This window comes from Chiloscyllium plagiosum, chromosome 1 (assembly GCF_004010195.1).
Source record: "Chiloscyllium plagiosum isolate BGI_BamShark_2017 chromosome 1, ASM401019v2, whole genome shotgun sequence".
NCBI lineage: Eukaryota > Metazoa > Chordata > Chondrichthyes > Orectolobiformes > Hemiscylliidae > Chiloscyllium > Chiloscyllium plagiosum.
In genome coordinates this window covers 141,744,240-141,756,723 of record NC_057710.1, presented here as the reverse complement: position 1 = coordinate 141,756,723, position 12,484 = coordinate 141,744,240, and the positions used below count along the sequence as shown (strand labels likewise).

At 38.9% G+C, this 12,484-nt stretch overlaps 1 protein-coding gene across 5 annotated transcripts in view; it reads left to right on the top strand.

Annotated features, from left to right (window-relative positions):
• The window catches only part of LOC122554029 (testican-3-like), a 544,992-nt gene that overhangs the window by 272,982 nt on the left and 259,526 nt on the right, over window positions 1-12,484 (top strand). For all 5 annotated transcript variants that reach the window (XM_043698524.1, XM_043698527.1, XM_043698526.1 and 2 more), the window contains one exon: window positions 10,646-10,760. In XM_043698524.1, coding sequence (XP_043554459.1) covers window positions 10,646-10,760 — 115 coding nt within the window. The remainder of the gene's footprint in view (window positions 1-10,645; window positions 10,761-12,484) is intronic.

Here is a 12,484-nt window from a genome sequence, read left to right as displayed (position 1 = left end):
AATATTTTTCATGCAGTTAAAACTAAGACGTGGTCTGGTCTTACCTTGACTTAGTAGGAGCTCTGAGCTCAGTTTGCACTGTTGGTGAAGAACCATTTCATCCTGACTCTGTGTTTTTACTCTTGGATGACATTGTTAATCTGTCTAATAATGGAGGATGATTTGTTCTGTAAAGCCATAATATGGAGGTGAAGTGATGTATAATATCGTCCAGTATACAACTGGTATCTGATTCCTGGTCTGTGCAAAATTTGTTGATATGTAGCAAGTTGACAATTGAACAATGTGTTCCTGCATTAAACAGGAGGCAAATGTTCAGGTTTAACAGATCTTGACTCATATTCGGTGAAGTTGCAGATAAAGCATTTTTCTGCATTCACAGAGTGCATATAGGGCTCAGTTTTATTTCAAAGTGCCAACATTTAATGGCCAGGTTTAAAGTTGTATGAGATACACAAAGCTTAGTGCAAATATAACAACATTTCATCTTTTTACAAATTTATTTTCGTTTAAGCATTACAGACAAGTCTACCATTTATTATCTGTCCCTCGTTGTTCAGATGTAACATTAGTGGGCCTTCTTTGAACCATAGATTGCAGTTTTGTTACAAATATCTGATTGATTTCAAACTACTTCAGACGGCGAATAAGAGTCAGCCATTCTGGTTTGGGGCAGATGTTATTTATCCGTACTTTCAAATTGACATGTTCAGAGACATTATTACAAACTCTGGAGCAGGTGGGACTTGAACCTGGGTCTCCTGACTCAGAAGCAGGGACACATCCACTGCACTGCAAGGGCACTCCCTGTTGTATTTTATAGATATTTTCCCATCATAGATATTATGACACACCTCTGGAGCAGGTGGGATATGAACTCAGATTAATCTGGCTCAGAGGTAGGGACATTATCATTAAACTTATTAATAAACTAAACTGGGTAAATGATTGCAAGTATCCTTAATTCCACAAAGGATACCAGGAAATCAGGATTCAGTTGCGGGCTCATGCAATGCAGTTGTAATTTCCCTATCTCTGAGCTAGGAGGAAGGGGGCTCAAATCCCACCTGTTCCATAGATATGTAATGACATTGCTGGACAAGATGATGAAAAAACGTAGTAAACTGGTTGGGAGATCAACAACCTTATAATTACTCGTACTACCAAAAACTTTTTATGTTGCTGATTTGTAAAGATACTTAAGTTTTTTTGTGGGATTTGCACATACATGAACTGCATTACCGATCAAAGATTTTGGATTACTCGTCCATTAATGTGACCATTCTTGGTACCTTACTCAATGTAAGCATATCCTGAATGAGATAGCAGGTAAAGTAGAGATTTATTTTTCAATCTCTCATAAGACATTGGTGCCACCATTTATTGGCCATCCTTAGTTGTCCTTGAGAAATTGGTGGTGAGCTGCCTTCTTGAACTGCTGCAGTTTATGTGCTGTCAGTAGACACAATGCTCTGAGGAAAGGAATTCCAGGAATTTGACCCAGCGACAGTAAAGCAAAGGCAATATTTTTCTCAGCATGATGAATGGCTTGGAGAGGAACTTGTAGGTGGTGGTATTCTCAAGTATCTAGTCCCTTTGTCCTAGATGGTGTCAAGCTTCATGAATGTTATTGGAGCTGCACTCATCCAGGTGAGTGGAGAGTATTTCATCACACTCCTGACTTGTGCCTTGTCGATGGTGGACAGGCTTTAGGGAGTCAGAAGGTGAGTTACTCGCCACAGCATTCCTAGCCCCTCACCTACTTTTAGTTGCCATTATATTTATGTGGTGAGTCCAGTAGAGTTTCTAGTCAATGGTAACCCCTGTCATGTTGATGGTGGGGGATTAACTGATACTAAGGCCATTAAATGTCAAGAGATAGTAGTTAGATTGTCTCTTATTGGCGTCATTCATTGTCTGGCAATTGTGTGTTGCAAATGTTCCTTGTCACTTGTCAGCTCAAGCTTGGATATTGTCTAGATCTTGTTGCATTTAAACATGGACTCTTTCAGAATCTGAGGAGTTGCAAATGGTATTGAACAGTGTTCAATCATTGGCGAACATACCCATTTCTGACCTTATGGATGGATTTTGATTTAATTTGATTTGTCACATGTTCCTAGGTAGAGTGAAAAGTCTTTATTTGCAGTACAGACAGATCATACCATACCAAGTCCATTAAGGTAATTGAACAGAGTTAACAATACAAGGTGTACAAAGAGCAAGGTCAACATTAAATTTAAAATTTGAGAGGTCCATTCAGTAATCTGTCAACAGTGGGAAGAAGCTGTTCTTGACTCTAGTACGTGTGTTTAATCTTTTGTACCTGTTGCCCAATGGAAGAAGTTGGAAAAGGTTATAAGAGATTATCAGGGATATCATGGAGCTGAGATGAGTAATTTCCAATAACCAAAACATCTTCCTTTATGCCAGGAATGACCCCAACCAGTATAGAGTTCCCCCCCCCCACCCCAATTCTCATTGATTCAGGTTTTGCTGAGACTCTTTAATGCCCCACTAAGTTGAATGGAGCTTGATTTCAAGGGCAATCGCTCTCACATCACCCTCTGGAATTCAGCTCATTTGTACATGTTTGAGCCAAGGCTGTAATGAGTTCAGGAGTTGAGTAGGCCTGGCAGAACCCAAACTGGCCATCACTGAGCAAGTTGTTGTTAAACAGGTGCTGCTTGATAGCACTATTAATGACATTTTTCAGCACTTTACTAATGATCAAGAGTAGACTGATGGGGTGGTAACTGGCTGGGTTGGATTTGAACTTTTTTATTTGCAAGACATACCTGGGCAATTTTCCACATTATGGAATAAGCGTCAGTTTTGTAGCTGTGCTAAGAGAACTTAGCTAAGTGTGTGGCAAGTTCTGGTCTTCAGTCCAATTGCTGTAATGTTGTCAGGTTGCATAGCCTTTACAATATCCAGTGCCTCCAGCCATTTCTTCATGTCACACAGAGTGTATCAAATTGGCTGAAGACTGGTATCTGCGATGGTGGGAACCATTGGAAGAAGCTAAAATGCATCACCCACTTGTCACTTCTCGCTGAAGATTGTTATGAATGCTTCAGCCTTATCTTTTGCACTGATCTGTTGGGCTCTTCCATCACTAAGGATGAAGGAATTGCCAGAATATTACTTGCGTTTATTTGTAGTTACTTTTCTTTCCAATCAAACAAAGTATAAAACTATCACATTTCATAGAGTGGTGTTTCCTGATTATAGACCATCAGTCTTACTGCAAATATCAATGTGCAAGATACATGTTGCGTTTAGGCTGTGAAATCAATTAATGTGAATATGTGGTGCATATTATTCATGTGATCAACCTAAATGGAAGAGTACTACTTGTGTTTTGGTGGGATAAATATTGCTAAGATCCCTACCTGGACCACTGGAGATAAAATAAGTACTTGTTTACTATAAAGCATCTTGAAATAGGACTGCTCACCAAAGTAACTACTGAGGGTATTTGAAAGATTTTTGTAAGTGAGTAGACAGGCATCTTAGTCAGAAAGGACCTGAAAGTCCAGCATTAGTAGGCAAATGAATCCACTTATAGGGATAGGATGGGGATGGGAGCTGGCTCTGGGTGGGATGCTCTTTGGAGGGTTAGTGCAGGCTCGATGGGCTGAACAGCTGCTTTCCATACTGTAGGGATTCTATGATTATCTATTTACTGGTCAATATGAAAACACTTTTTATTCTACAATCGCCTCTCTCTCCATGCAGGAACAATCTTTCAAATCAAATTTTACTTCTGGTCACAAAGATGTTAAGTGAAATTCCATCAAAAGCTTTTGGGAAATTAATTTGTTGCCTAGTTCAATTACTTCAGCTTCTGCATATAAAGTGCAATTTTGCACATGGTAACATACTAATCTCATTCATAGAGGTACCACTGGCAGCTGATTTCAAAATAAAGACTGGTAATTGCAGGCCAGTTCTGTGAAAGTATATATTTCTAAACCAGTCAGCAAGTCAACTAATGATGGCCAAAGTGCATCAATCCTAAGAATGCAGATGACTGCAGTCAAATACCTGTCAGAACCTCTGTAGGGTTAGTGGGTGTACTGCATTTAATTGCTAACTTTACAACAGATCAGAAAGTCATTAATTTAGCTTTTTACTTCAGACCAGAAGGTTCAAGGTCTTAGTTCAGTAGAAGCAGAAGTTCAATGCAGAAGGAAAAACCGTTTCGCCTCGAAGAATAATAAAACTGTTAATTCAGGAGAAGCAGTCACCATAGCATGTGTTTAGTTTGTAGAGCTTCTAAACCAGGAGTGCTGTGATGTGGCATGGTGTCCAGATGATTTGCCATTTTCATGCTGTGATACTTATGTTAGTTTCCATAACATAAGGAGTAGACATGGGCCATGAAATACTGAAAAGTTTAAGGAACATTTATCACTGTTCCTACTATATCTAGCATTACAATCCGAGGCGCGTGTGTGTCTCTGCTCAATCTAAGCAATTTGGATCTACTGTAGCATACTTCTGTCAGCATGCCATGCTGCAGCAATACCGTAACATGGAGGCTCAGAGCTTCATATCCTGGGATCCCATGCTATTATACGATAATAACATTGTAGGCATGTCCCTTTCAGGTATATCTCATGTGAGATAAAACACAACACCGAGAGCTTGGACAGAAATCTTCAAGTTGTTCAAACTAAAAAGTTTAGGCCATCAGGATTATGAAAGGTTCATGCTGTTGGATTCAGAAAGGAATCATCAAAGTGTTTCTACAGCCCAATGAATAGAAAGTCGGAAGATTGTTGTTGAAACTTTATTGCTGGAACAGCACAGCAAGTCAGGCAGCATCCAGGGAACAGGAGATTCGACGTTTCGGGCACTAGGATATTCATAATACAGAGTTTTCTCGAAACGTCGAATCTCCTGTTCCCTGGATGCTGCCTGACCTGCTGTGCTGTTCCAGCAATAAAGTTTCAACTTTGATCTCCAGCATCTGCAGACCTCACTTTCTTCTCCAGAAAGTTGGAAGAGCCAGTTATGTAAACACCTAACTTTTAGATTCAAAAATAGGAATGACTCTGGAATTTGGTATCTGTGAAAGGATTGTAAAGGTTTGGGAAACAATTGAAATTTATTTTATTAAGATCTTTTTGCTATGTATATCAAATCTTTTTTTAATCCTCTTGTGTAAAAAAAAAATACATACTTCCTTTTGTTTAAGAACATTTGGAGCGTCATTTGCAAAGGTTTTAGTAACTAAACATCACAGTACCAACTGCAAAAACTAAACATATGGCTTATCGAGTTCCCTTCAGTATTCCAACATATCCAGTATTACTGTCAGCTCGGATCATAGCAAAGCTAAACAAAGCAAAGCTAACTTTTATACAGGCAGCAACATTTGACAATCTGGTGTAGCATATAGGACATTGAACATTTCTGAAGCTTTGGAGGGTGTCTTGATTGATTCTAGAGTCTTATTCCTTAGGGTAATTAGATCTAAACTTTACACTATTTTTGATTATTCCACTAAAACTCAACCAAATAATAAGCAATAAGCACCCAGTACACCCCCAGTTTCATTGCTCAATAGTAAATCTACTTTGGGCCACCTTGTTGCTTTTCTTGGTCACGGAGCTTAATGTAGCTCAGCAACAGAGTAAGTCCACACAAAAAAAAATGTTCAGTGAAGCATAAGCTTAACTGGCAACTTTGAGTTTTGTTAATAATGTTTAGCTTTATGATTAATAATGGTGTTTCCCATAGGGCAGTTTTGGGGCCACTGCTTTTCATGATAGTAATTGATAACTTGAGCTGATGTGTACAGGATACCATTACATATTTGCACATCACACCCCATTGGGATTGTCATGCAAATGGAGGATAGTGATATGTTTCAAGGGCTTGGATAGTTGGTAGAATGGATGAGCATGTGGCAAAAGAGGGTAAACACCCAAATGGGAAGATGTATTTTGATAGGATAAATGAGAGGAGACAGTATAAGATAGATGGGTACAGTTTTAAGCGAGTGCAAGAACAAAGACTGGAATAGTGCTGGTATATATACACAGGTCATTGAAGGGACCAGGTGGAAAATATTTAGAAAGGCATACAATCCTTGGATTTATAAACAAGGGCATGAGATGAACGCAAGAAAGTTACATTGAATTTCTGCAGAATGATAGTTGAAATACTTTGTCCAATTCTGGATAGTGCACCTAAGGAAAGATGTGAAGGTCTAATAGCAGTATAAAAGAGATTTACTGGTATAGTTCCAGGAATGAGGGATTCCTCTTGTGTTGGTTGGTTGGAGAGGCTAAGGTTGTTTTGCTGAACACAAAGTTAAGAAAGGTTTTGATAGAGCTCGACATCATGAGGGAATCTATGCAGAAAAAGAAAGAACACTATTTCCATTGACAGAAGGACTGAGAACCAGAGGAAAGAAACATGGTGACTAGCAAAAGAACTAAAGGCATCATGAGAAATACTCTTGAGCAGTGTGGTCATGATCTCAAATAGGCAACCTGCGAAAAGCAGTGCATGTTTGATCAAACATTCAAAATAGATGGATGTGAGTATGTATTGGAAAAAGATACAGTGCAGTGGGGCTACTCGTTAAGAGAACTTAAAAGGCTAAATGCCATTCTTCTATGCTGTAATCATTTTGTAGATCTATGTAGACACCTAGAAGGACTCGAGAGACATGTAAAATTTGAGAGAGGAGTCTGATTCTGGGAATACTGCTTCCACATCTGGCACACCAAATGTTCTTGTTGGTGCACCATAGCAGATTGCACTTCCAACTAGAATGGCTCCTTAGTGGGGGTAAGGATTTTGAGGTCACCCTGTAATTTTCATGGAATCCAGCCTGTTTCTCCAAGACTAGTGATTCATGACAGCTTAGAGGAGTCTAGATGTGGGAACATGACACCCACACACTCTTGCTTTTTAACCACTTGATGCCTCTTAATCTAGTGCAAGTAAACAGTGAGATATTGGTGAAGAGATCATTTATTTTCACCTCATGGAGTTGTCGTTCAAAAATGTCAACATTTTTCTGGACCGTTGTAAACAAAGTTACTCACAACCTTATATATAAAGGTCCAGGCTGTCAGCCAAAGCCTCATTATGCATGTCTGAAAACCATTCTTCATTGCAGGTTCAGCCCACATTTCTACGTATTACTTCACATCCAACAAATCTGGTCTGCACATACTGGTATGCAATCACTGTACCATATATGTCATAGTAATGAAACATTTTGCTTCACTTTCAGAGCCATTACCTTAATGGGTGAAAAGGACCTCTATGATCTTGGTTTTGACTTCTTTGCTGATTTTTGATAGGGGAAGGTGATGACTCTGTTATTCTTTCCCCTTTCTCCTTCAGTCTTGACCTTCGTCCATCTTGTTGCTCTGGTTTAAGGCATCATAATGGGATTTCCTTGTTGCATGGAAGAGTGCTCTCCGTTACACCTCCAACCAAGGTTGGAGGCCACCTGTTCTTGAAATCAAGATGGCAGTCACCACCAACAGCCAATTTGCGACTGAAGCTGTCAGAGTTTGGTTAAACATTGGTTGTGTTTGCTTTCAGGACAGATGGTAGTTTGTTGCTGGACTAACCCCCTCAAGGAACCATTTGGATCTTCTATCTCCTGACTTCCAATGGCGTATTCTGCTTTTGGCTCAATTTTGTTTTGTTCTTGTATTTGCTCTAATTTCTTGTTCCTATTGTAACTGTACAGGACTTCAGTGTTCTCCTGTCAATCATTGCATTCTATTTCTTACCTACTTCCTATTTTAGTTCTTTGCACTCTTACTGAAACATAAAAAATCGGATGGGGTTTGACTGGGTTGGAAGCTGAGAGAATATTTCCCCTCCTGGGGGATCCTAGAACTTAGGCCACAGTTTACAAATAAAGGGTTTCCCATTTAAGGTTTTGAAGAGAAGGAAGTTCTTCTTTCAGTTAATCAATATTTCTTCAAATCCTTTGTCCTAGAGAGCAGCGGATATTTGGGCATATACTAAGGGCTGAGTTAAGACGAATGTTGGATTGATAATAAGGGAGTTGAGGGTTATGAGGGCATGAGTGGAGTTGAGGCCACAATTGGATCAGCTACTGGTAGATGCTTGAGATGCTAAATGCTCATCTTTCTTAACATTTTCATCTGGGCTTTATTGTATTGGAAGGTAAATGTCACAATAAAGGAAAGATGCCAATATCCTCTGATTTCTTTTTTGTTGCTGTCAGTCTGTTCAATCAAATAGTGTGCATACATGCATAAATATGAATATGCACCATATATACGATAGAAACATAACCTTGCTCAGAACATGCATTTTGAGCTGTTGCTTAATTACATATTCTTTGTCAAACTATATGCACCACTGTAGTTACAATAAATCAGCTTTAAATTTAAAGTTTTGTATTTTTTGTCCCAACTAATAAAGATGTTTACTAAAGGTGTAAATAATATTCCGACTTGGAATTCTTATTCCCTCATACAATTAAGAGCAGTATTGCAGTGACTTGTGCTTAAATTTGGTACTCATGGTACTCTAGTACTTCACCAGTAGTACTCATGTATAAGACACTCAGGTTCAAATCCAATGGACATCATTTGTGATGATTGCTAATATTTGAATGCTTTAATTTGTTGCCTTGGGCAAAAGTACCTGGCTTTGCAGATGCACTAGGGTAAATGTTACAGAGGGACATATTCCATGCTCCCTATCCACATCGCCTCCACAGAACCCAGTTGAAACATCTTTTGATGCTAAGTCAACTTTATCAGTATGGTGCAGCTAGGTTTCATATGATGTGTGTTGCCTTAATAAAGTAAAATTGTGGCTTCTCCTAAAACACACTAGTTCCCACCTCCAGATCTACTGCCAAATTAACTACAAGTGCTGAATATGAATCTGGAAGGATCTGAAGGGGTTAATACCTGGAGGAGTGTGACTCACTGCCATGAGAACCTGGTAGAAGAATAAAGTAGCCTCTCTTAAGGGAGAGACCCAAGTCCACGTTCTTCCTGCAGTCTTTGTAGTAATGTAGAGATTGTTACTATAACCTGTAAGTATTTTCGGAGATGCAATAATTAGTTCTTCCTTACTCTCAAGACTATTCTTGTTAGACCACAAGGATGCCCTACTTGAATATACCAGATCATGTAACCCATGTAGAATCCACTTAATTTGAAAACATGGATGGCAGCACAAACAACAGCAAATAGTGGCTGCTGTGACTAAGCACATTCTCCAGGAGGGAAGAACATTGACATTAGACCTCAAATTATATGTCTGCATTGTGGTTGTAGAGGGATCATAGGATCCAGGGAGAGGGTAATGCAGGAAACCAAATGTTCCAGGTGAAACCATCTTGTGGAGACATATGAAGAATGACCCTGTGGGCTTAGAGGAACCTTCCTAAAGGAGGTAACCACCCGCACTACTTCCCCGTTTATTTCCAACCATTACCCTTGCAGTGGAACTGGTCATGAGGTCTACGTGAGGTCCACAAGTGGTAATTGATTGGTCAATTTGGTGTTTGAGTAAACTGAAGTTGAGAGGGCAGGATGTAGCCTTACCCACTTTTCAGACTGTAGGACCAGATAAGAGTTGCCAAGATGCTAGTGGGCAAACCACCTACTTAATTCCCATAATACCCCCAAACCAAACTTTTTACTACTCCCGCATCCTGTTTTGAGTTCCACCAAACAGAACAATATCAAAGAGAGATCTTATCATTTTAAATAGCAGGAGGAGAGGATGGTAAAATTAGAAGGACTAATTGTGGCACATGAAAGAAGTGAAACTATTGTGGTATTCAAACAGATGAAAGACTTAACAGACAATCAATTTTTCAATGTATAATTTCAGTTACATCACACTGTAAAGTTTTGCTATAGATTCTGTGTGTTAGGATTGAGCCCTCCACTGTCACCTGATAAAGGAGCAACACTCCAAAAGCTAGTGTGCTTCCAATTAAACCTGTTGGACTATAACCTGGTGTGTGATTTTTAACTTTGTACACCCAGTCCAACACCGGCATCTCCAAGTCATAATTGTGGCTGGATCCCTTTTAAATATCTTTTGATTCAGGCTGAAAATAGCCCATTTTGAGCAAGCGATCCTCCCAGTTTTTTTAGCCTTGAGTATCGTGCAAAATATTAGGAGAAACTGCGCCAAACAGGAAAGTTGAGCTTTAATAGAAAAAGGATTTCTGACATTTTAGTTATTTTCTGATATTTTTAAGTACAGGAGCATTGGCACACATTGTTTTATCTATATATCTGAAGTCATGAATATTACAGTACAGGAAATAGCCACTTGGCACATTGAATATCAGTGTTTTTCTATGCATGAACCATCTACTCAAGTATACCCTCTTCCTATTTGAGAATAGTCTTTTTTGGACAGCAATTATTTGATTAATTTTAAAACCTGTTCATTGAACTGCCTCCAACAATAATTCTGGCACAGAACTCCACTGTTTAAAATAATTGAAATAAGTGTTACCATTATTTTACTTTTTGGTCTCGATAGAACGACTGGTTTCTTGAGCTTTGGTTTGGATTATTTATTGTGGTTGTTACGTGGGAGTAAAATGAAACCTATTTTTGGATAACACTGGTTTATTTTTCCAACTATTCTGTAGGGCTCGATTCTACGAAAGATCCATGCCTAAATGTGAAATGCAGTAGACACAAAGTATGCATCGCACAAGATAACCATAGAGTGGTCTGCATTAGCCATAGACGGCTAACACACAGGTAAAATGCTTTGTTCTAATTTTAAAATACTTCAGCTGACACATTTTCAATGTTTTTTACTGAATTATTTGATGTTAGTGGCTTTCACATGGTTGAGGCTGGACTGTCCTGTAAATCCTTCACAATTAAAGTTTAAATGAAGTATTGTTCATGTGTCTTATGCTCATTAAGGGCAGATTGAGTAACATTCTCTCAATGTTAAAGAAGTATCAAAAATGTAATTTTTTTGTGCAAGTCAAGGATGTTTTGTTTAATTTTCAAAGATTCAAATAAATGACTAAATATATGCAAAGTCATTAATGTTCCATAAAGGTTCATTATTTATTATTACTATTTTAATGGGTTTCAACACTTTCTTGCAAAAAAATTCATGGGAGATCTTTAGAAATCTTCCACCTCTGCTACAGTATTTCAGAAACATAATTATTTACACAAACTTTAAGGAGTAAATGTAGCATTACGCAGAACCATACTTCCTATATGATCTATTGAACTGACATCAGATTGATAGAAATGATGTGACAAAATAAAAAAGAACATGATTCATATTGTATTACATAATCCACTTTTTGTGTGGACAGTGTTGGCAATTTTGCAGAATAATCATAATGTCTGAGTAACAGTTTTGTCTGATAGTAAGCACAGCTTGACATTGTTTCTGACCTGAGTAAATGATTTACAGTGTCTCTGAAAGGAGGAAGTGGGGCGTATTACATTTACTGTCATCCTCTCCTGTCCATAAAACAGGTGCTTTTCATTTTCCTTATTCTTGTGCTGTTTTTTTTTTTAAACGCTCGGTGGTGATATGTATTTTTCAACCCTGTTTTTGAGGTCTCACTTAAAATTTACCGATCGAAAAATTTTAAAACCATAAGTCGTAGGAGCAAAATTTAGGCCATTCAGCCCATAGTGTCTGCTCCACCATTCAATCATGGCTGATGAAGGGCTTTTGCCCGAAACGTCGATTTCGAAGCTCCTTGGATGCTGCCTGAACTGCTGTGCTCTTCCAGCACCACTAATCCAGAATCTGGTTTCCAGCATCTGCAGTCATTGTTTTTACCTCCCTGATAAGTTTCTCAATCCTATTCTTCCACTTATTGCCCGTAAGCCTTGATCCCCTTGATGCTCAAGAACCTACCTATCTCAGTCTTAAATACATTCAATGACTTGGCCTCCACAGCCTTCTGTGGCAATAAATTCCACAGATTTACCACTCTCTGGTTGAAAAGGTTTCTCCTTATCTTCATTCTAAATGGTCTTCCCTTCATTCTAAATGGTCTGGCCCTCAGGTCCCAGACTCCCCTACGAATAGAAACATCTTAACATCTACTGTGTCCAAGCCATTCAATGTTCTGTATGTGTCAATTAGCTCCCCCTCATCCTTCTAAACTCCATTGAGGATAAACCCAGTGTCCTCAAATGTTCCTCATCCGTTAAGCTTTACATTCATGGGACCATTCTCATGAACGTCCTCTGAATGCACTCCAGGGCCAGTACATCCTTCCTAAGATATGGGGCCCAAAACTGCGAACAGTACTCCAAATGTGGTCTGATCGGAGCCTTCTAGAGTCTCAGAGGTACTTCCCTGTTTTTACGTTCGAGTCCTCTCAAAATAAATACCATAATTGCATTTGCCTTCCTAACTACTGACTCAACCTACAAGTTTACCTTGAGAGAATCCTGGATTAGAACTCCCATTTCTCTTTGTTCTTCAGACTTCTGAA